At 45.7% G+C, this 20834-nt stretch overlaps 1 protein-coding gene across 2 annotated transcripts in view; it reads left to right on the top strand.

Annotated features, from left to right (window-relative positions):
• The window catches only part of THADA (THADA armadillo repeat containing), a 320063-nt gene that overhangs the window by 215705 nt on the left and 83524 nt on the right, over positions 1-20834 (top strand). For both annotated transcript variants that reach the window (XM_078056617.1, XM_078056616.1), the window contains one exon: positions 5617-5732. In XM_078056617.1, the coding sequence (XP_077912743.1) occupies positions 5617-5732 (116 nt within the window). The remainder of the gene's footprint in view (positions 1-5616; positions 5733-20834) is intronic.

The raw sequence follows: 20834 nt of genomic DNA on the forward strand, positions 1-20834 counted from the left end.
AAATACAGTTGCAAAAAGTGGATAGATTCCTTGATCTTCAGAGTTTGATTGTTAATGATTACGATACATGGAGCTCCTTTGTATCTGACCTCTGAAATGGGCATCTTTTTTCTCTTTGGAGTTGTCCTTTTTCACGGCCTGCCTAACCTGGGCCTGTTATTGCTGGATCCTGCTGTTTCTGGAGCTCAGCTGCTGTTGATTTTATAAGGGGGAAAATTGCCTGGAAGCCATGCTTGGTGAAGAGGAAAACCCATCTCAGCGTTGCATTCCCAAACAGCCATATATCATCTTGATCTTGTCTAACACAGGTCACTATTTTCGTCTAGCAGCATAAACCAGACATATTTTACTGGTGCAGTGCAAGTTTTTTCAGGGATCTGCCTCATGACTTTTTTAGGCCTGTGGCATTTATTCAAAGAGCATTACATTTGCTCTTGTGGAGTCACTTTTAAGATTCAAAGCTGCCCACATGGACCCCGTGCTTTACACAGATGCTTGGGGACTCCCCCGAGTCTCTGCGTTTAGAGTGGGGCTGGGGCTGGGCAAAGAGTAACTGCTTCCAGGTTCTCTAGACTTTCCTTCGGTCCTCCCGGAGATTCTTCAGGGCTTGCATCTCAGGGGCAAGAACGCTGACCCACTCCCCACTGCTGCCCGGCCTCCCCTGCTGAGGGCATCTCCTAGCGGTCGCATTACCTGCGATAGTCATGGGCGGTGCTGCTGGTGTGCACTTGACGGTTGGCATGTGCTCTCTTTCTGACTGGGTCACAACCATCTTAAGTCAGCAAAGCTTTCTGCTGCTTTTTTTTGCCAAAGACACCTCTGAGTCCACTCTAGTCTTTCTCTTAAGGGCCTGCAGAAGCTAGAGGCAACCCACTGCCCTGCTTCATCCCATAGTGGTCATTCATAGAGCTCCTTTTCACTCCCAAAAGAATTCTTGCTATGCAAGATAAATTACCCCTGACTAGAGCAATCATCACGCGGATGTTCCTAACCAAACTCCTGAGGTCCCCTTCCCTCATTCCCAAACCTGCATATTCCCTTGTGGTCCCTGTCTTGGACGATGGCTTTCCATCACCAGCTGCCTGAGTGAAAAGGCTCTTTTCTGACTTTAAACTCCACGTCGCCAAATCCTGCTTCTTCAGCTTCTAAAATGTCTCTCAAGTGTATCCTTTTCCTCTCCATTTTACCATCTAGATTGGGGCTCTCACAAAATCAAAGTCCTACCAGCACGGGCAGATGAGTGAATAAAGGGGAACTGTTAGAAACACACAGCCCTCCCTCTTGGTCCAATCCTTTGTTTCTAAACTTTTGATAGAGATTTGGGTTCAGTAAATACTTCATTTTCCTCTTGATTCTCCAAAAGTTAAAAAAAAAAAAAAAAAAGGGCAAGAAAGCAGTGATAAATGACGCTGACACTCCACCTTAGTCCCATGGTGAACCCACCCCCGCAGGTGCCTGTTGCCCCACAGGAGTGTGGGCCCGCGGTCCCCAGGTCTTCTGATTTTTCAAAAGAAGTTGGAAATCAGGATGATTTTGGTGTGAAATCTCCCAATTCGTAAGTGGCAGGTTGAAAAATACTGTGCAGGTCAAAGAAAACATCTGCAGCCGCTTTGGGCCCACCGCCATCCTTGGCTTTCAGCTTCTGGCTTTGACCCTGACCACCTGTAGTCTAGACTGACAGCAGTCTTGGTCATCCTGCCCCTTCTTATCCAGCCTCCACACTGTCTTGGCCTTTCCTTTCCACATTACAGATCTGATTATGTGAGCGCTGATCCTTCTCATTCCAACCCAGCCTCTCTTTGCAGCTGTGTCCCTTACCACCCTGCACACACCCTGGCTGTGCTCTCGCCACACACAGCTACTTGCTATCCCCTGAGCAGTCCTTGTATTTTCTTTCCATTCATAGGATTTTTTAAGAACAATCACAGATTCACAGAAAAACTGTGCAGGTAGTACAGAGAGTTCCCATATATTCCTTTCCTCCCCAGTTTTCTCCCGTTATTAGTATCTTGCATTAGAGTGGTATGCTTGTTACAATTAATGAACCAGTATTGACACATCATTATTAACTAAAGTCCATAGTTTACATTAAGGTTTATTCTTTTTGTTGGCAATACTGTTATTTTAATACCCTTTAACATTTTTTTATAATTCAGTTTCTTCTCTGCTTGCATGGTCTTCCCCAGATTCTGACCAGATTTGTTTAAGGGTTAAATAGGAATATTACTTTTTTCTGCAAAGCCTTCTCTGAATGTTTATTTTTGGAATGGGGGCTAAAGGGAGGGGGCAGACAGAAAAAGGAAGAGAACTAACATTTTTATCAGGTGCCTAGTGGGTGCCAAGTACTATATATTCCTTTAAATCTCTCTATAGTCCTACAAGCCAGAGACTGTTACGTACTGTTTACCGTGAGGAAGCAGAGGTTAAATAAGTTGCCCCAAGCCCCATAGCTAGTAACTGGGTTTACACCCATATGCACCTGGCTCCCGAGCGTGCGCTCCTCCCGCAGGGCTGCATCCCCGCCACTGACCTGGCCTCTCCCTGCTGCAGAGAGGAGTGCGGTGCTGTTCAGCTATGTCCCCACTCCTTACCTGGGGTTGCGGGAGCTCCCCAAACCCAAGGGCATGTGTCCTACAGGCAGAGTCAGTATAGGAAGAGGCACCACAAAGTGAAATCAATTCAGCACATGCTCGTTGCATTCCGGCTGTGTGCTGGGCTTGGTCAAGGGTGAGGTCAAGCATAAGAGGACAGTGATGGTGATGCCGCCATGCAGGTTCTAAATCGAGACCAGGCAGGGGCAGGGAAGCTGTGGATTTTCCGCTTATCCGTGACTAGAGTGTAAGCTGCGGGGAGCAGGCGCTCCTGTGTTCTGTGCCACAGCTCCTGGGACAGCGCCTGGTAGTAATTGTTGTTTACTAAGTATTTGTGGACTGAATATTTGAATCCTATTGCAAATCTGGGAGACCTAAAGTAACACTTCACTTCTTGGAGCTCTCCCATGCATTCCGTTGGTCGCGCAGCTTCGGTTTCTGTTTGGTTCGTGCAGTCCTGTATTACAGGCTGTTTGCAAATTATCCCAGGCTGGCCTAGACCACACTCCTAGCCCAGAGGTTCTCCTGGACCAGAACTTTCAGAGAAGGGGGAAAGGAGGAGGAACTGCCTTGTTCCCGCCGTCTTTTCCGAGCTGATGGACAAATGACCCTTCCTGGAAGCTGGCTGCCTGGTGCTCCTGGACCTGACCTTGGATTGTAGTTCCAGAGGCCTGGCCCACCTCTGGACTTCACACCAAAGGATGGCCTCATTTTTCTTGGACAAATTAAAACAGACCCTCTAAATGTCATGGGAAGGTGGCTGTGTATTCAAATATAGTCATTAATTTTCTCAAAAAAGAAATGATCTCAAACACAGTCACTTGTTTCAGACATGGGCTTGCAAAACTTTTCTTTCCTCCCCCCACCCCCGTCTTTTCCCCGTCCTCCCCTTCCCTGCCCGGTTTTCCCTTGACTTCTGTGACCCTGTCTTTCACTTCTCTCGCTCTGTCTCTCCTCCATGTTTCTTTCCACCGTGGTTCTCATAAGTGTACCTCCCTCTGCAGTTGTCCCATGTAAATAGATCGCTCTCTGTTCCTGATGAATAACCAGGATCACAATTGTTGTCTGGGTTGTGCCCAAGGTGACTGAATTGATGGACCTGGAGGTTGATTTTCATAAACCAGAGCTACCAAGCGTTTCAAAAACAGCCTTGTTTTTGCCAAGTAAGGTGAGCAAATATAGGACTAAGTTTAAACATCCATCAGGAGTTATTTTTGAGGTGATTGCTTCTAAATGAGAGGCATTTGAAAATCTCACAGCTTTCTTTACAAGTAAATTCCACGCTCATGTATTTTGCTGGTGTCTGCTGATTAATTACGATCCTGTGACACCATGAAAAGCCCTGGTGGTTGGTTTTTTGCAGCTGTGGAGAGAAGTAAAGCAAGGCCCAGTGACTTTGACAACTCTTTCAGGGTAGTGGGGATTCAAGCAAAGGGAGGTGTGTTTTTTCACTCTGGCAGTCACCACATAAGAACAGAAGCCCCAGCCAGACCCATTCCTCCAGACTTCACGACCTGCGGTGTGGGTCCCTGCGGGGGTGTGGTGAAGTAGTGATACTTGATCTGTTGCCTCTGAAATAACAGATCCATTATTAGAGAAAGCATTTTCAGTCTCCACATCGGGACTTATGTGCAGTCTCCTATACAATTACGTCTGTTTAGACCCCCCCCCAAAATTAAATAAATAATAATAACAGTTACATATAATAATCACAATTTTTTTTTTTAATTCTCTAAACAGAGGTGCTCTGGGTATATTTGTTGTTGGTAACTGCAGATGTCTGACCCAGGAAAACTGCTAGCTCATTCCCGTTCAGGCTCTGATGATTCTGGATCTCTTTTATCTTGGCCTCCTGCTTTTTGTACTTATTCACTTCCCTATTTAACTCTCACTTAGGCTCCTCATCGGCAGGAGAGGAAGAGAGGAAAAAATTGAATCTTGTCGCTTTGAAAGAGTCACCTGTAGCTCTGGCGAAGGATACAGTAGGGGAGGGAACCAAACTGATTACTAAAATGGACTTTCCAAGTTCTCGGTGTGTTTATGCGTACTAGCTTTGCTCCGCCCACCGTCTCCGCTTGATTGAGATGAGGAGACTGCAGGAGCTCTCTGCCATGCGTCCTCGTACTCCTTGGCGCCGGCTAAGGTCAGAGGATCTCATCTGTGCCTTAGTCCTCTCTCTCCGCTGCAGGTTTATACTCCTCACAGAGTGTTGTTGGTGTCATCACGGAGTGTGAATCCACGACATGCTTGCATGAGCCGCACACGCGCGCGCACACACACACACACACACACACACACACACGGGCGCGAGCACGCACGGTCATGTGTCTGCTGGATCTGTGGCCTTCATTCTAAATAGAGGCACCTAGAGGATTTGTCTTTCTCTGCTCAATTCTCATACATAATGTCATGTCAGCGTGAGAATAGGTTGTGTCCGTTTTGCTGCTTCCGCATGTCTCAGTGGGGAACTGCGAAAAAAAATCGAGATCGTTTACAAACATCACTGTCTCGCGTTTGCAAAGGTAGGTAGACATCATCGTGGCCTGCTGCTTTGGCCAAGATGGTTCTGATAAACCCAACATACAAACCAATTTGGACTCTGAGACTGCTGATTTTTCCTCTGCAGTAAGACTTTGACTTGAAAAGGTACATTTTTTTTTCATATGAGACTGCTCACCTAGAGCAAGATGTTTGCCTTTCTTTGCTAAAATCATTTTCTAGGCTGTTGTAACGAATAAGCTCTTGTATCAAATGAGTGTTCGGTCACTGAGTAGTCAGTCACCCTTGTTTGGAATTGCGCAGGGGACCCAGAGCAGAGGTAGGAATTAAGGGCACAGGTTTCTTGTCCCTTGCTGCGTCCTCCCAAAACCAGCTTGCTTCCTGCATGGAGACCAGAGCCACATTCTACAGGTGTCTGTTTTCTTTGAGGGGAATATTTTGAGGAAACCTAACAGGGAGGAACTGAACATTGAGGAAAAATATATTTTCACAGCAGGATATTGCTTTTTTCTCTTTTCTGGTTTAGGTTTTTCATTTGTTAGAAGCCTGCACAGACTCCAAATACAGACTGAATGCATACTTTCAGCAGCTGCTGGCTGACGTTGCTGTTTGTACGAGGGCCAAACTCTGGCTGGCCGAGAGGTATGTTAAAACCCCACATGAGCAAGGAGTTATCAGGGGTTAGGAATACATTGGAGAATGGCTGTTTCTAGTTGTGGGAGTTTTAAAAGTCATTGGCATGCGTTTTCTAAACTTATTGGTGTATTTATCTTTTTAGAACTTCGGGTTGTGGTAAAGAAAGAAAAATATTTTCTTGACAGTTTTTCTGAAACTGCTGTATGGCTGGGGGGCATGTAATATGGCTTTTTATCGGTCCACCAGCCAGCTTGTTTTTATTAATACCTGCCATGTGCCCAGCCCTGTGTCAGATGTGGTACAAACTCTTAGGTGCCACACGGCAGTTAGAGATTGGGGTAAGACTTGAACAGGCACAGAGAGACTGGTAGGGTGTGAATAAGAAAAAGACATGCAAGTTGCCCCCTTTTTAAGTAGGCAGTAGAATAGCTTGAATAATGAAAGCACAGGAGGGTGGATACATTTATTTTTTCATTCCGGCCATTGTTCATTTATTCTAGAATTTAGGACATTTGCTATGTGAACTATGCTATGGAATAAAAAGAATCTCTCATTCAGTACACAGGGAGTCCTCTCTGTAACAATGTGTTCAAAATCCATGTTGCAGGTCTCTGATATTGGTAGGACAGTATACTGCAAGGGCCCCCCAGTCTGTCCTCTGTAAGTTCCAGCACAAGAGGTCCAGTAGAGGCCCACAGGCTACCACATTCCATGCCAGAGTATCTTGCGCTCGATTAGAAATCAGTGTATGGGTTTCCTAACATAGCAGCCTTTTCGTTTGTCAAAAAAATGTACTTGCGTTCACTTTTGTTGGTTCCCCACCTCATGTGGGAAGGCAGGAAACGGGCAGTACAGGCCCGCAAGTCACTGTAATCAAACAAAGTCTTGTTGAACATGGGCTGCAAGCTGACCTTTGTGTTAGGAGGTGGAAGGGATGCAAAGATAGAGATAGAGCTCTGGCTTCAAGGAACTCATATCCAGGAGGTGAGAAAGATGTGTGAATAAATAATTTCCACCGCACGTGGCAAGGGAAATAACAAATGTGTGTATTAAGCACAGGAGTAGCCCAGAGGAGGGGCAGGGAAGGGCCATCAAGAGATGAGTAGCATTTCGGGGCGCCTGGGTGGCTCAGTCATTAAGCGTCTGCCTTCGGCTCAGGTCATGATCCCAGGGTCCTGGGATTGAGGCCCACATCGGGCTCCCTGCTTGGCGGGAAGCCTGCTTCTCCGTCTCCCATTCCTCCTGCTTGTGTTCCCTCTCTCGCTGTCTCTCTCTCTCTGTCAAATAAATAAATAAAATCTTAAAAAAAAAAAAAAAAAAAGAAGAGATGAGTAGCATTTCAGCGAGCAGCCCGGGCAGGGAGGGCATTCTGGGCGCTGGTCATGTCAGTGGCAAAGACATGGCTGTGTGAAATGGCATGGCGAGTATGGAGAGCAATAAAGAAGTTAGCTCTTCTGGAACCGGTAGAAGGTACATGAGGCTGTGGAAATCCAAGGAGGCCACACAGTGACAGCTCCTCAAGGAAACCTCTTGGTGAAAGAGAGCCATTGAAGGATTTCTCGGTGTGTGGATGTGTGAGTCTCCATGTCTTGTCTAAGCACCTCTAGCTCTGGGCAGGGATACTGATGGGGAAATTCTCTCATGTCTGAAATGCCAGTAAAGTGATGGTTAACTCTCATTTTTAGACCAGTTTGTGTTTTCTCTCTCTTATGTAGAGAGCAGGAGTTGATTGACCATAAACTGCTTCTCTGAGCCTAGTATCATTTGCCTTCTGTGTGGCTTTTAGATAACTCCCCTAAGCTGCCTTTCTTGGGAGAATAGGGAATTGTGATCACATGTGTGCTCTCATCTGTTTATCAATAGCAGGCCAGGTCTTCCTAGCTGTTGTGTCTAGGGATCAGGAAGTCAGGACTCTCCAGGAACCATCCTATTGAAATCTCTGCTTCCAGCCAGGCCCGCCCCAAGACAGAATCCTAAATTTCCTGTTCTGCAAGTGCTATAAAGGTGTTTCTGCCCCCTTAGGCTGCTGCCCTTTCATGGGTTTCATAGAAAGTCATCATCTGCTGGCTTCCTGAGCCCATTCCTTCTTGTTGGATGGGAAGGAGGAGATGGTGTCACAGCCAGCCGTCTGAATGGACCTTCATGCTCTGCAGTCAGTGCCTGAAGATGGATGACCGAGTGCCATCAGCCTCTTCTTCAGCTGGAGAGGTCCTCCCGTCCTCTTTTAACTTTACTTCTGGTTTCTATTGCAATTTTTCAATTAGGCTTTCAGCATCATCACCACCACCACCCACACACACACACACACACCTTCTCTAATTTTTCTCCATGATTTTTCAGCACTAGAAAACAAAAGCATGAATCACTGCAATTCACTGTGTTTCCACCTTCCTTGCCGAGAGTCCAGGAAAGCCATTTTTATGTTTCCAGTACAGTCGACTCTTTATGATCCAAGTGTGAACTTTATACTTTGTGGGTGGTCTGTAGGTGGTTCCTAACACCGGGCTTCCTCTTGCTCCCAAGGCACTTTTACTATATTAATCAGGATGTGTTCAGAGCCTGAAATAAAGTTTGGGAGGAAAACACACTGCCGGAGGGCCATCCATTCCAAAGCCACATATTAGTTTTTCTCTATTATCCACATCATTGACATGATAACCTTGAGGTTCCTGAATAGGAAAGGAAAGCACTGAATATAAATGATGAAGCTTCAGCCTGTCCTGTGAGACATGCCTGCCTGGTCCCTGAGGTCCTTTGAGGTTGTTGCCCTGGGAGGTGAGTGTCTGCACTAATACCTCCATGCTCACATGAGCCCATTCTGGGTCCTAATGGGCCCTTCTCGAAGCCGACCACTGTGTTCACATTATCACCTGCCTTTCCCATGAAAGACATTGCAATGTGGAGTATTCCCAGTTCCACTGCTCAAGAGGCTCTTTTATGTCCCTAGCAATTTACATATGAAAGACAAATAAATGTTCCTTTGTGCCTACTAAGGATTTTCTGTATCTTTTGAGTATAAGCTATGAAACATTAATGTTACTGCCAAAAAAAAAAAAAGGTAGTTTAAATTTTAGCACCAACACATTTTTTCTTCTACAATTTATTTGATCATTAGCCTGAGTTCATTCAGTCCAATAAGTACATACACATTAGTGAGGGTGTCATTTATTTGTCTTTTTATTCCCAAAGAAGGTTTAAAAAAAAAAAAAAAGTTCATTGGAGCCACTGGATAACCAATTCGGTTTTGTAAATTTTGACCCTGAAATTGAGGGCACATAAAATAAAGACTTTTGTCATATATTTATGTTTTGACTTTGCAAGATTAATTGGGATTTATATGAGGTGGTTAAGCAATAGCCATGGAACTGCTGGGGAATTTTTGGTGATGAACGGCCAGCTGGCAACATGGCCTGAGTAGAGGCCTGGGCTTCTGCTCTTACAGGCCGCTTTTCATTCCAAGATGTCAAAGCCTTTATGGAAATCAGCTCGTTAATCCTTCACGTTCCTTCCTTCCCCTTTTGCCTCCATCCCTCCCTCCTCGGTTCAGGTCAGTGTCTTCTCTCACGGTGTGAGGACAGTTCAGCAGCTACTGAAGGAAAACGAAGCTGACCCAGGCCACAGGCAGAGGCGCACATGAGGCGGGTGGCGGGTGTGGAGAGGTTGGCCTCAGGCACCCCACGAGGGCACTCGGCAGCGCCCCGGCTCCCCGGCTGACGGCCGGTTCCAGCTCTGCTGCCCCAGCTGGACCACAGGCCCTGCCTAAACGGGAAGGACTTTGAAAGCCCTGTCAAGGAGCCCTAAGAGGAGAAAAGACTTATTATTTTGAGCGAGAGTTGGAATTATTATTATATTGGGCTTAAAATTTTTCAGAAATCAATTTGGTTATAAAAGGAAGAAGTGCGTGTGTGTGTTTTCCTTCAGATAAAGGCGGTGAACTCAGTGAACCATCAGGCTAAGTGCAACGGATGATGCGATGACCAGGAAGAAAAATGTGCCCTACTAAATTTTTTTTCACCTTTTTTTTCTCAGTCGTCAGCGTAGTGTATGCCTATCATAGAAAGTTAGGCAAGTATGAAATTTGGAAAAGAAGAGAATGTCAGTCTGCTCTTACCAACATCCAGTGGAAGTCACTTGTTAGTTCACAATTTTCTGTATATACTCACTTCATCTTTTCTCCTGTGCCTTTTTTTTTAACATTGTTGCGGCTTTATCATATATATAAGTTAGAGCTTACTTTTTTCACTTAACAGTATCATGGAAGTATTGGCTATTATTGTTAAAAACTCTTTATGGTATAGCCACTTTGGAAAATAGTATGGCGTTTCCTCAAAAAATTAAAAATAGCAATACATTATGACCTAGCAATTCTACTTCTGGGTATAGACCCAAATGAATTGAAAGCAGAGTCTTGAAGAGATATCTCTACACCCCTGTTCATAGCTGCATTTATTCACAACAGCCAAAAGGTAGAAGTAACCTAAGTGTCTGTTGATGTATGAAGGGGTCAACAGTGTGGTATATATGGACAACATATGATTCAGCCTTAAAAAGGAAGGAAATCCTGACACAGGCTACAACATGGATGACCTCAAGGACATCATGCTAAGTGAAATAAGCCAGTCACAAAAAGACAATTACTGTGTGATTCCACTTCTGTAAGGTACTGAGAGTGGTCCCATTCATGGAGACAGAAAATAGAATGGTGGTTGCTGGGGCCTGGGGGAAAGGGAACGAGGAGATAGTGTTTAATGGGCACAGAGTTGTACTTTTACAAGCTGGAAAGAGTTCTGGAGTTTGTGACTCTGGGTATTGGCATTTGTTAAGTGCCCAGATTGGCTGATGGTGAGTTTTTACTCCAGACAGCAGTTTTTAATGCTGATGGCTGCATATTAGAATCATCTGGAGAGGTCTTCAAACCTGATGCCAGGTCCCACCTCCAGAGTTTCTGATTTTTTTTTTTTTTTGGTTGAGGGTGTGACCCAAGAACTGGTAGTTTTAAAACTCTCCAGGAGATTCTAAAATGCAGTCGGATTGAGAACTACTGATGTGTCCTTGTGCCTCCTTGTGTCTCCCATCTCCTTGAGAGAGAAGATGAAGGATGAGCGTTGAGTGAAATAGCCCGTGTTAGAGGGCACTTGGATTTTTCTTCGGAGGCCACAGACTCATTCAAGAAAGATGGAATGACCATCCCTCCAGCCTGCTACCCAGGAGATACAGTCGTTAACACTTTCGATTCCACAGATGGGCCAGAATGAGGGGCCACGCCACTGTGTAGTTTCATACACGAGTGAATTTCCGAGGTAGATTACTTAAAAGCTGCCTTAGCAAGATATTTTAAGTTATGTCAGTTGCCCTGAAAAGTGCCAGTTAGACCTGACACTCTGGTGTGGTCTACTGTCCTGGAAGCTTATGGCTCATTTTTGTTTTTTGAGGGGCAGCTTGAAGAGAATAGACTCATATCTGTATCACTTAATTCAACAAATACTTATTGAGCCCTACCATATGCCAAGCTGTATTAAATACTGCAACTATCTATTAAAAACCAAACTTCAGTGTAGAGAGGGCGACAAAACAGAGTCTTGTCAAATTGAATCATAGACCTCGAACTTTAGAACTAGAAGGAATCCTGAAGTTTCTTGCAGTCCACTCCCATCCCCATGCATATGGGAAAATGCCGCCCAGAGCGGTTGGGGAATTTGTTTGGGCAAGGGTAAGATCCTATCTGATAACAGTTAACATTTGTTGAGGACTTAGTTCCCTGCTTCTTGTGGGGCTCTTTCTGCTCGAGCCCCCTTGCCGCCATCTGTCCAGTGTTTTTGTCAAGGCCTTTGAATGACAGCGCTTAAGCATTGTCGAGAACCGTGCTCCTCAGACCTTCATGTGCACATGATCACATGGGGATCTCCTTAAAATGAAGACTCTCATTCAGTAGGTCTGGGCTGGTGCCTAAGATCCTGCATTTCTGACGAGTTCTCATGCAGTTCTGATGCTGCTGGTTCTGGGACACAGTACATATTTTGAGGGCCAGGGTTCACTGTGGTCATCCTGACTGTGCCCCTTTGAAATACTCCTGCCTTTACACCCTCATTCTCAAAGGCCAGAGCTTGGGGACACAGGAAAAGGCTAAGACCACTAAAGGGGTCGGCCCCGAATTCTTTCCCCATCTACCTGGGATGCCCTGCATGGAGAGGCTGTATGGCCCCAGCACTTTCTATGGGGAGCCCACACTCCTTTGTCCAGTCAGCCATCCCAGTGGCCTCAGTGCCTAGGGTAGGACCAGTGCTTGTTGGCGTGCAGAGAGTATTATCGTTTTGAAAATAGCAGTCTGATATTCTGGTGAGAAAAACAGGCTCTCAGGAATACAAGAACATGTCCCAAGGTTACAAGAAAAGCAACCTTGGGCAATAAATTTTTGAGTAAAAGCATCCTGATGGGGAGAAGAAATGGTGGAGGGCACTAATGTTTGTTGAAGACTACTCTTTGTACTAGACCTAATGATTTGTTACCCCAAGTTGATTCTCATTTGCAAAAAGTATTAGCTCTATGATCCTCCCAATACAGCTTCCCCATCAGTGCTCCTGACACCCCCTGTTCCCTCCGTGAACTCCTCGTCCACGCCTCCATCTCTCCAATACATACCTCCAGCCACTTGTGCGTCTCCTTCCCTGTCCACCCCCTTGTCCATACTCTCATCGTTCTCCCCATTTTCTTAGTTCCTGGGCCCAACTAAGAGGAGTGGTAAGCTCCTTGAAGGCCTTGGACTTAAATGTGTGAGGAAAATATGCTTATAGAGACAGAGCTGGGTCTGGCTTTTGTGCAGCAATCCCAGTCCTTCCCCAGGGGGGTCTGTGGCCAGCTGCAGAAGCTCTGGTTTGGGATTCTGTTTTGCTTCACAGCTGAAGACAGCATCTATGTTCTAACCGCCAGATTGATCCCCTCAAGAGCCTGCACCTCCCCGGGGAGAAATACTGGGGTTTAGGTCTCATTCCATTTTCCCACTGTTCCTTCGCCCTTCGCAAACCCCTCGTGCCTCCTGGGCCGCTCCCCTCCTGAAGGAAGAGGTCCTCCTTTCGCAACTGCTCGAAATGAAGAGAGGCCTCAGCCCTTTGCCACAGCTGCAGGTTGCTGTTTCACTCCCATGCATCCAGTTGAAATGTTGAAATACATCCAGTCAAGAAGGATTGTTAAAATATTCTGATGCTCATGTGGCATTTTAAGGCTATCATTTGTGGTCCCTGCCAAAACTGTAAGGGAAGCAAGTCTGAACAGGGATGGTTAGTTACATTGCAAGTTTCCGGGCATTGCTGGGGGTTGGGTTTTTGCTTTTTTGGTTTGTTTCTTCTTCGCTTTTTTTCTTTCTTTCTTTTTTTTTCCAAAGTAAAAGTTTTCCCAGTACTCCCCTCCCGCCCCCTCTTTTTTAACATTGCTTTTCTTTCAACCCCCAGATTTTATGGAGGAGGGAGATTCCCATTAGGACCACTCTAAGTCCTTCAGCTCGGCCTACTTCAAGTCTCCTTGCACCTCATGCATATTTGAAAGATGAGAGAAATGAAGTTGGTGTATTTCAGACTCAAGCTTGTTGACATTTGTTCGCTTCTCTTTCAGACTGCTCAGAAATATTTAAGGTTAAGATATCTCAGGATGAAATCCTGTTTGTATTTTTAAAAAACAGAACCATTCAGTTAGCGCATTTCAAACCAAACCAATGGACAGAGTGCAAAACATTTTCTTCATTAGATATTCCTTTTAAAAATATGTCAAGACTTGAAGGAATAAGGTGTCTGAGAAGAAGTGAAGCTTGAGAATATATGAGGTATTTCTTGTTGACAGGCTGAGCGTATGGAAACTAGTCAGGTAAAAGTAGTCACAAGAGATCAATATATTAAACTGAGCCTTTGAGCAAGTTGCCCAAGATCAAAGCTTCTTCATATTGCAATGAGAAATAAAAATAGTCCTTTCATGCAACTACACATCAAGAATTCTGCTGCCAACTGCTGATGCTTTCTACTTTTTAAATATAGAAATCTGCAGTCCTAACCTGGAAATGGCAATTAATTTGATAAAGGACTCAGAAATATCTGTTTTGCTCTTCTTGTAGCTGTTGGCTTATGGAGGTATTGCTGTTGGAAGATTTGGGCGATGTTGTCATTTGCTCAGCTTGCAAAGAAGCGCAGGCTTTTAAGTGTCCTCAACACATTTTCATAATATTGTGTAAAACACTAACATAGTGGCTTATTTTTTTTCCTTTAGCATGTAACATGTTCCATCTTTTGGATAAATCAACACATGGAACCATTCCCAATGAATTGGAGCCAATTTAGATTCACAAATAGCACAAAGCAGTGCAGTAGACACAGTGGGGAATATAGAGATGAATGATATGGTCCCTGTTTCAAAAACCATGTAAATAAGACAGGTATGGATTTAATTAACTGTAAACAAGTAAGAATCTGGCAAATTCTGAAATGAGGTCAGAGTGTGTACAGGAGCCGGCTTGTGGGGTCGGGGTGCCAAGGAAATCTTCTAGGAGGAGGGAAATGTCTTTAAAGGCTGGGTGAGATGTAATTATTAGATAAGGTTAATCTTCTTAGATTGGAGAATGAGTGAGTTTAGACTGATAGCCTGTGTTGCTAAATAAATTGTGAAGGTCTCATTGCCCAAGTACAAAGGAAGGAATCTTAGCACGGTGCTCAGCATTGTGGGAACCACTTTAGGCATTTATAATGGAGTCTCTATTGTCAGAGTTTAGTGATGGTTCAGTCTGGTTGAAAAGAGAGCTTATCCATGTGAAACAACCAATGGTGACGTGCATAAAGAAGTTCTAAATCTGTAATACATAGAATAAGTACAAGAATTCAGAGAAGAATGTAGACTGGAATAGTCAGGAAAGGCTTTGGTTTCTCGGGGAGTTAGGTATTCGAGATGGGTCCTAGAGCACTGGTGTGATTGGGAAACATCAAATGTGGTGGGAAAAGAGCGTGCCAAGACTGTAGACAGCATGTGCAAGGACACACCAAAGAGAATCCATGGGACATATTGTGCACCAGTGAGAGCAGAGAGCTGCAAGGAGACACGCTATGTTTTGGAGAGCGGTGCAAGATTTGGTAAGAGACCAGGTGTGGCAGGCCTTAAATGTCAGCCAGAGGAATTTGGATTTGATCCAAGAGTTAAAAGGAAGTCAGTAAGCTCAAGCTTATACTGGTAAGTACACTGCTGTCTCCAAGCACATGAGATACACTGAGGAGTGTATTAAATCTTTGCAGCCCCTCCCAGTGATCACCACAATTTCCAGCCCCTCCTGGTGGTGAGCAAAAGCTCCCCGATGACCATCCACCAGCTCTCTGTCTGTCCCTCGGAAGGCCCTGTTGCCTGCCTGGGCAGCTGGTGAGGGGAGTAGAGATGCTGCTTGTGTGCCTTTTAGACTGCCTGCCTGTTGTCTTCTCAACAGTGCCAAGAGGACCATTGAGCCACGGAATTTACCACTGGAAGGGAATTTAGAGATCATCTAGTCCAGTGGAATCCTTTCTTCAAATAGAAGCTTAAGAGGAAGTTCAAGATGTTGAAGATAGTAGAGCTGACACATGAGGTGCAAGCTGGGATGGGGGCCTGGAGACCCACCCGCACGGCCATTGGGGGCCCCAAAAGGGACTAAGAGGAGCATCCTGACTTCCTATTTCAAAATAAGAATCTAATCCAAGCCAGCATTTCTAGATGAGGAATTAGGCACAAGAGGGCAGGTGACTTCTTCCTACTCGACAGATGTGGCTGACTCTGGAGGTGGCTCAAGTTGGGCATAAGTAGCAAATTTGCTTTTTGCCTCTTGATCCATTTCCTTTTTCTACTGTGGCCTGATCATCCTCGTAGCAAACCCTGCAACCCCATGCCCTTGGCTGTCCCGGCGCCCTCTCTCAGGAGCTGCCCTCCTTGGACAGGGACCCATGCTCTAGACCTTCTTGCCATCAAACGTTTAGCTATTCAAGGTCCTCTTTCCTTAGAAATCTGTTCTCAGCTAGTTGACTGCCACTGCCACTTGATCTGACCGACGAATCATGCTAACGTGTTACTAAGTTCTAACATGTAAACAAGTTAATTCTCCTGGATCATACAGCTGTTTTTCAGTAGTGATCTTTGGAGACAGTACCCTTAACTGAAGTCAGCAACTCTGAAGGCAGGCTCTCCGGCAACACACAGACCTGGCCAGAGTGCTTCTTTACACCTCACTTGGTCTCCTGCTTCTCTGCCCTCATATTGAGCTGACTCAGCCATGGTATGTTTGTCCCGTGTGGCCAGACTTCAGGCCGCCTCCAGGAGGGCTTTTGGGGCCCGTGGACTGGTCTTACATGAATGGACCGAAGGAGCGGCTTTAAGAGAAACCCTCCAGAGCTTTGCTCTCCTTCCTTCCTCCCTCTCAGCTGCCAGTGATAACCCAGGCTTCCTTGGTGATAGGATTGGCCTACACACCTCTGGAAATAACACTTTCCCATGCGGTATTGGGATTTTACTCCAGGGCTCCCCGCCTGAGCCCAAAGGCCCTGTGTTTCTGGGTGACCAGAGGGGGGGCACTTTGAGAGGGACTTGGCAGATGGAAAAGCCTCTGACCTGTGTATGCGTCCTGCTGGAGTTGAGGGGAGACGGAGTCCACTCAAGGTTAGCAGGTCTGGGTTCTGGGGTCCCTGTTCAGCTCTAGCCAACCCTGTGGGGCCAGTCATTTCTTTGGGACTCCGTTTGTATCTGTAAAGTGGGGACCTGTAAAATGACGGTGGGAAACCGATGTGGGCAAGGAAGCACGTGGTGTGTAATGAGTGTGAAAGTATAGAAGAGCTAAGCAAATAGAGGAAATATCCATTGTCAGATGATTAAATCTTTATCAGCATCATCAGCCATGTTGAAAACAGGCCTTTGTGTTGGCCCTCGCGGGAACAGCTGTGCTCGGAGCCTTGCTTTTCACCAGACTGGCTACAGGACACAACACCACAGCATGTGGCTGCAAACCAAAATACTCTCATTGTTTGGCACGGCGTCTCACTTTGCATCTGATTGTGTTTGGGACACATAGATACAGTTTGTCAAGAAAACCTTGATTCTCTTCTTGGTTTTTGCCCTAATCTTGGGTAGGTCACTTGAACTATATGAGCTACTTTGTTGATTTGTAAAAAATGGGAATAATAATGCCTATTTTTCTTCCCTCTTAAGAATTTTATGAAGATAAGGTAGGAATATTTTTTGAAGACAAAACTTTTCATAAAAGGCAGTTGACATTATTATTATCAGTATTACTATTATTGCCAGGGCTAATTTCCAAGTGTGTGCTTTGCCAAGTTCACATTAGCACAGTTCTGTTGACTGTGGCTGTTGGAAATTCTCACCTTGTGATCTACATACAGACTTCTCATGCAGCTTCCAGAAGTTTTCATTCGCCTCACTTCTTTATCCTTTTTTATAATCCTGGGGAGAAAGTAGGGTTTGAAAAGAAAGGGGACTTCTGTTAGCATTTTATATAATAACTGAAGCTATATATCCTCCAAGCCCCAAACTGTACAATAAAAGTTTTCTTGGATACTACTTTTCTCCCATAATTCCTAGCACATAGCTTATTAAGTTATTAACCAGCAATTTCTCTGGCAGCATATTAAACTTTACTTTTAAACAAGTCACAGAGGGGGGGAAACATGCATCTCTCATAAAAGGAATAAAAAACATACACCCTCTAAAACGATTTCCCCAGGCTTTGAACAAATCCCAAGCCCCACACAAGGTCTCTTTTTCCTCATTCTCTGCACATAACTTGAGTGTTAGTACATTAATGAGAAAAAGATGCCTAATAGAAAGATGGAAAAATATGAGGGCCTCTGGGGGGTGTGGGAGGCTCCCTGGGGGTCCTCTGAAAAGGCAGGTGAGCCTTAATGGAAGGAAAAGGCAAAGCCTTGGCCTTGAGCTTGTGGGTTTCCTCTTGAGCAGTGGTTTTGCCAGGGGAGTCGAGGCGGCTGTGGCCTGGGCCCTGACCTGCGAAGTGCCCCGGTGTCTTCTACGGACTGCCTGGGCCTTGCCGAGTGCCTACCCAGAACCCTGGTAAGGCGGTTAGGGCCCTGTTTGCACAGATTCCATTCCCTAGAACAAAAGCTGCTTTTCCAGGGGAAGCCCCATGTGCTCTGTAGCCATGGCTGGGACGTTTGGTCCCTTTCTGGACAGACTCACAGCTCCTGGTCTCCTGCTTTGGGCATAGGCGACTCAGTCAGTTCCCTGTAAACTGGTCAACCACCAGAGCAGGGCACAAAGATGGCTTCACTTTAAAAGGAAAATTGAAGTAGGAGGGCCACGGGGCAGCTTCTGTGTGTGGGTGTGAGTATAAACACTTGCAAAGCTCCAGACCAAGGAAGGCTGGATGGAAGTTGGAGCATACCATAAAAATGCAGCCCTGCCGTCACATACCCTCAGGGGAGGGCAAGGTAAACGAGCAGTCCTGGGGAGCCAGCCAGAGCCTGCACGCTGCTGCTAGCTGGCCCCAAGTGCAGAGCGAGATTCTGGATGTTACGGGGGGTGGGGGGGGGGGTGGAGGGAATCACTTGTTTAAAAATATATATTCTGCAATTCATGACCATTTGGCATCTTGGTTTAAACAAATCCCCTATTGTTGTTACAAGAATGCCATGTGATGGTTGCTTGGCTGGGGGCTGTGGTAAAAATGGAAATCAGAAGGGAGAGAGGGGTTCTTTTTTATTTAATTTACACTTCCACATTTACATAACTTAATGTGGACTGCATCAAAGGAGTACCTCCTGGCTCCCAACCCACAACAGCTCTTCCTTTTATATCCAAATGTAAAGAGAGGCAACTCTGGTTCTGTGGGCAGCTACCATTGCAGAGACTCGCACTGCCTAGGTTTGCAAAGATGGCCTCCGGGATCTCTGGGAGACCAAAGGAAGGTCAACAAAATACCCTGTGTCGAGTCAGCGGTTCCAATTGTCCTCGGAGGCTGTTTTCTGATGGTTAGTCAGGGAAGGTTTTCCTAAAGGACAGGCTTTGAAGGGAACTTTCAATAAAGGACATGGTGTGGCTGGTCATGTGTCAAGTCTGGGGTTCATGGTAAGATACGGGAGCATGTTCTAGACTTTTCCCCACTTTCCCTCTCCCACCACCTTCCCTCTCTCATTATTCTTCTCTTGCCCATTCCCCCACTTCTCACCTGCCTTCTCTCCCCTTGCTCCCCACCTACTTTCCTTCTCTTTTTCTGGTTTTCCTCTTTCCAACCTGTTCTGGGCCTGGTGGCAGTCCCTGGGATATCGCTTTATTAACTCCACTGCTGGCTCCCTGGTAAGAGGCTGCCAGTGCTTTTTGTTCATCGTTGTGGTTGAGAACGGAAGTGGTCTGAGTAGGAGTGAGCCTGGGTAGGGGCCAGGATTAGAGCCCACAATGGGCTGTGATGAGCCCCTGCTAGGGCTTGAGCTCCCCAGTCATTCTGAGCCATCAAGCTCGTCAGCTGCAGCTGTTTGATTTTCTGGTATTCATTCGTCCCTGCATATGGCAAGCTTGTTCTCACCATTGTATCTGCCTTAGTGAGCTGTCCTGCCTCGATTCCCTCTTTTCCTTCACCGGCCAGATCCTTCCGTGTCTCCAGACCCCTCCTCCATGACATTCCCTCTCACAGTTTTTTGTACATTTTGTTTTTCTCCATATACACCCTCCAGCACACACACACACACACACACACACACACCCCACCCTGCAAGGCCAGAAGTCTTCCTTTCCCTCCCTTTACACACACACACACGCACACACACACACACACACACACACACACACACCACCCTGCAAGGCCAGAACGTTTTCCTTCCCCTCCCTTTCCATCCCAAGTAGGATATCCCCTGTGGCGCTCAGTAGATATTTCTAGATTAATAAAGTTAGGCCATGAGTCTAATTAGGCTTCTGGGGGAGTAGTTCCCTGGGGATTAGAGTGACCTCAGACCCTGACTCTGTTGAAGTCCAGATACAGTGTCTTGACTTAGAGACCTTAACAGACACTAGCAGCCTAAAGCCACAACAGCTGTTTCCAGCCATCTGAAGATGGCAGTGAATGCTTCTGGAAGAATATAGTGTGTCCAGAATGAACTGTCTGTCCCTTCTAGGGAGCCCACCAAAGCTTCACACTAGTGCGTGGGGATCCTAGCTTTCCTGTATGGATTGGGCTGGTGGGGTCCCCCTGGTGGCTTCAACCCTTTGGAGCTTTGATCTCTTAAAGGTCACTCCTAAGCTCTCCCTTTGGGTGTTTCACTCATCCTCTGTCATTTCCTGTTGTCCCTCCCCTCCTACGTCCCCTTTGCACTTCTCATTATTTTCCAAATGTGTCATGTGCCCTGGTCTTTGGACATGTTGCTTCTTCTGCTGGGGTCACTCTGCCCATGTTCTTTATCCCAGACTCCTCATTCTCCAGCTCTTTGCCAAGTCACTTCCTAACTCACCCAAGAGGACTGGGCAGGTCCCTCTTCAACCATCCTTAATTTTTACTCTGTCAGACCCCTCTTTTGGGCCACCCCTCATACTCTAGTATGATTGGTTGCATGTTTCTTCTGCTAAACTGGTGGCTTTCAAGATTTTTTGACAGCCACTCGAAACAAATATTTTACGTATGACCGAATGTGTCTGTGTGTGTATATATGTACACACATGAAATCTTGCACAGTTTGGAATTGTGATAATATCTGTATAAGATATGAACAGTCTGTAAGAAAAAAATGCATAGGGGAATTTACTCAAGTTGTAGCACATTTAATTTCAGGAGTGTTTGCTTTCAACATATCCACCATCACTTTGGATACCAGGCATAACCCTGTTGATACCATTCAGTATAATGCAGGGTGGCTTATTACCTGGAAAAGAAAAAGAAAAGAGAACAAATCAACCAATGTTTTAACTTAAAATTATTGCATTTCATAAATTATTTACCTCTAACACCTAAGATAATTTATTAAAAATTGATCCTGGGCAAGGACTTTATAGCAACAAGTGAAGGAAACAATGCTTCCCTTTATGCTTTGATGCACTCTGACTATATTTTCCTCCTCCCTCCCTCCTTCTCTTCCTCTCTTCCTCTCTCTGCCTCTCTTTTCCTCC

This window comes from Halichoerus grypus, chromosome 10 (genome assembly GCF_964656455.1).
Source record: "Halichoerus grypus chromosome 10, mHalGry1.hap1.1, whole genome shotgun sequence".
Classification (NCBI taxonomy): domain Eukaryota; kingdom Metazoa; phylum Chordata; class Mammalia; order Carnivora; family Phocidae; genus Halichoerus; species Halichoerus grypus.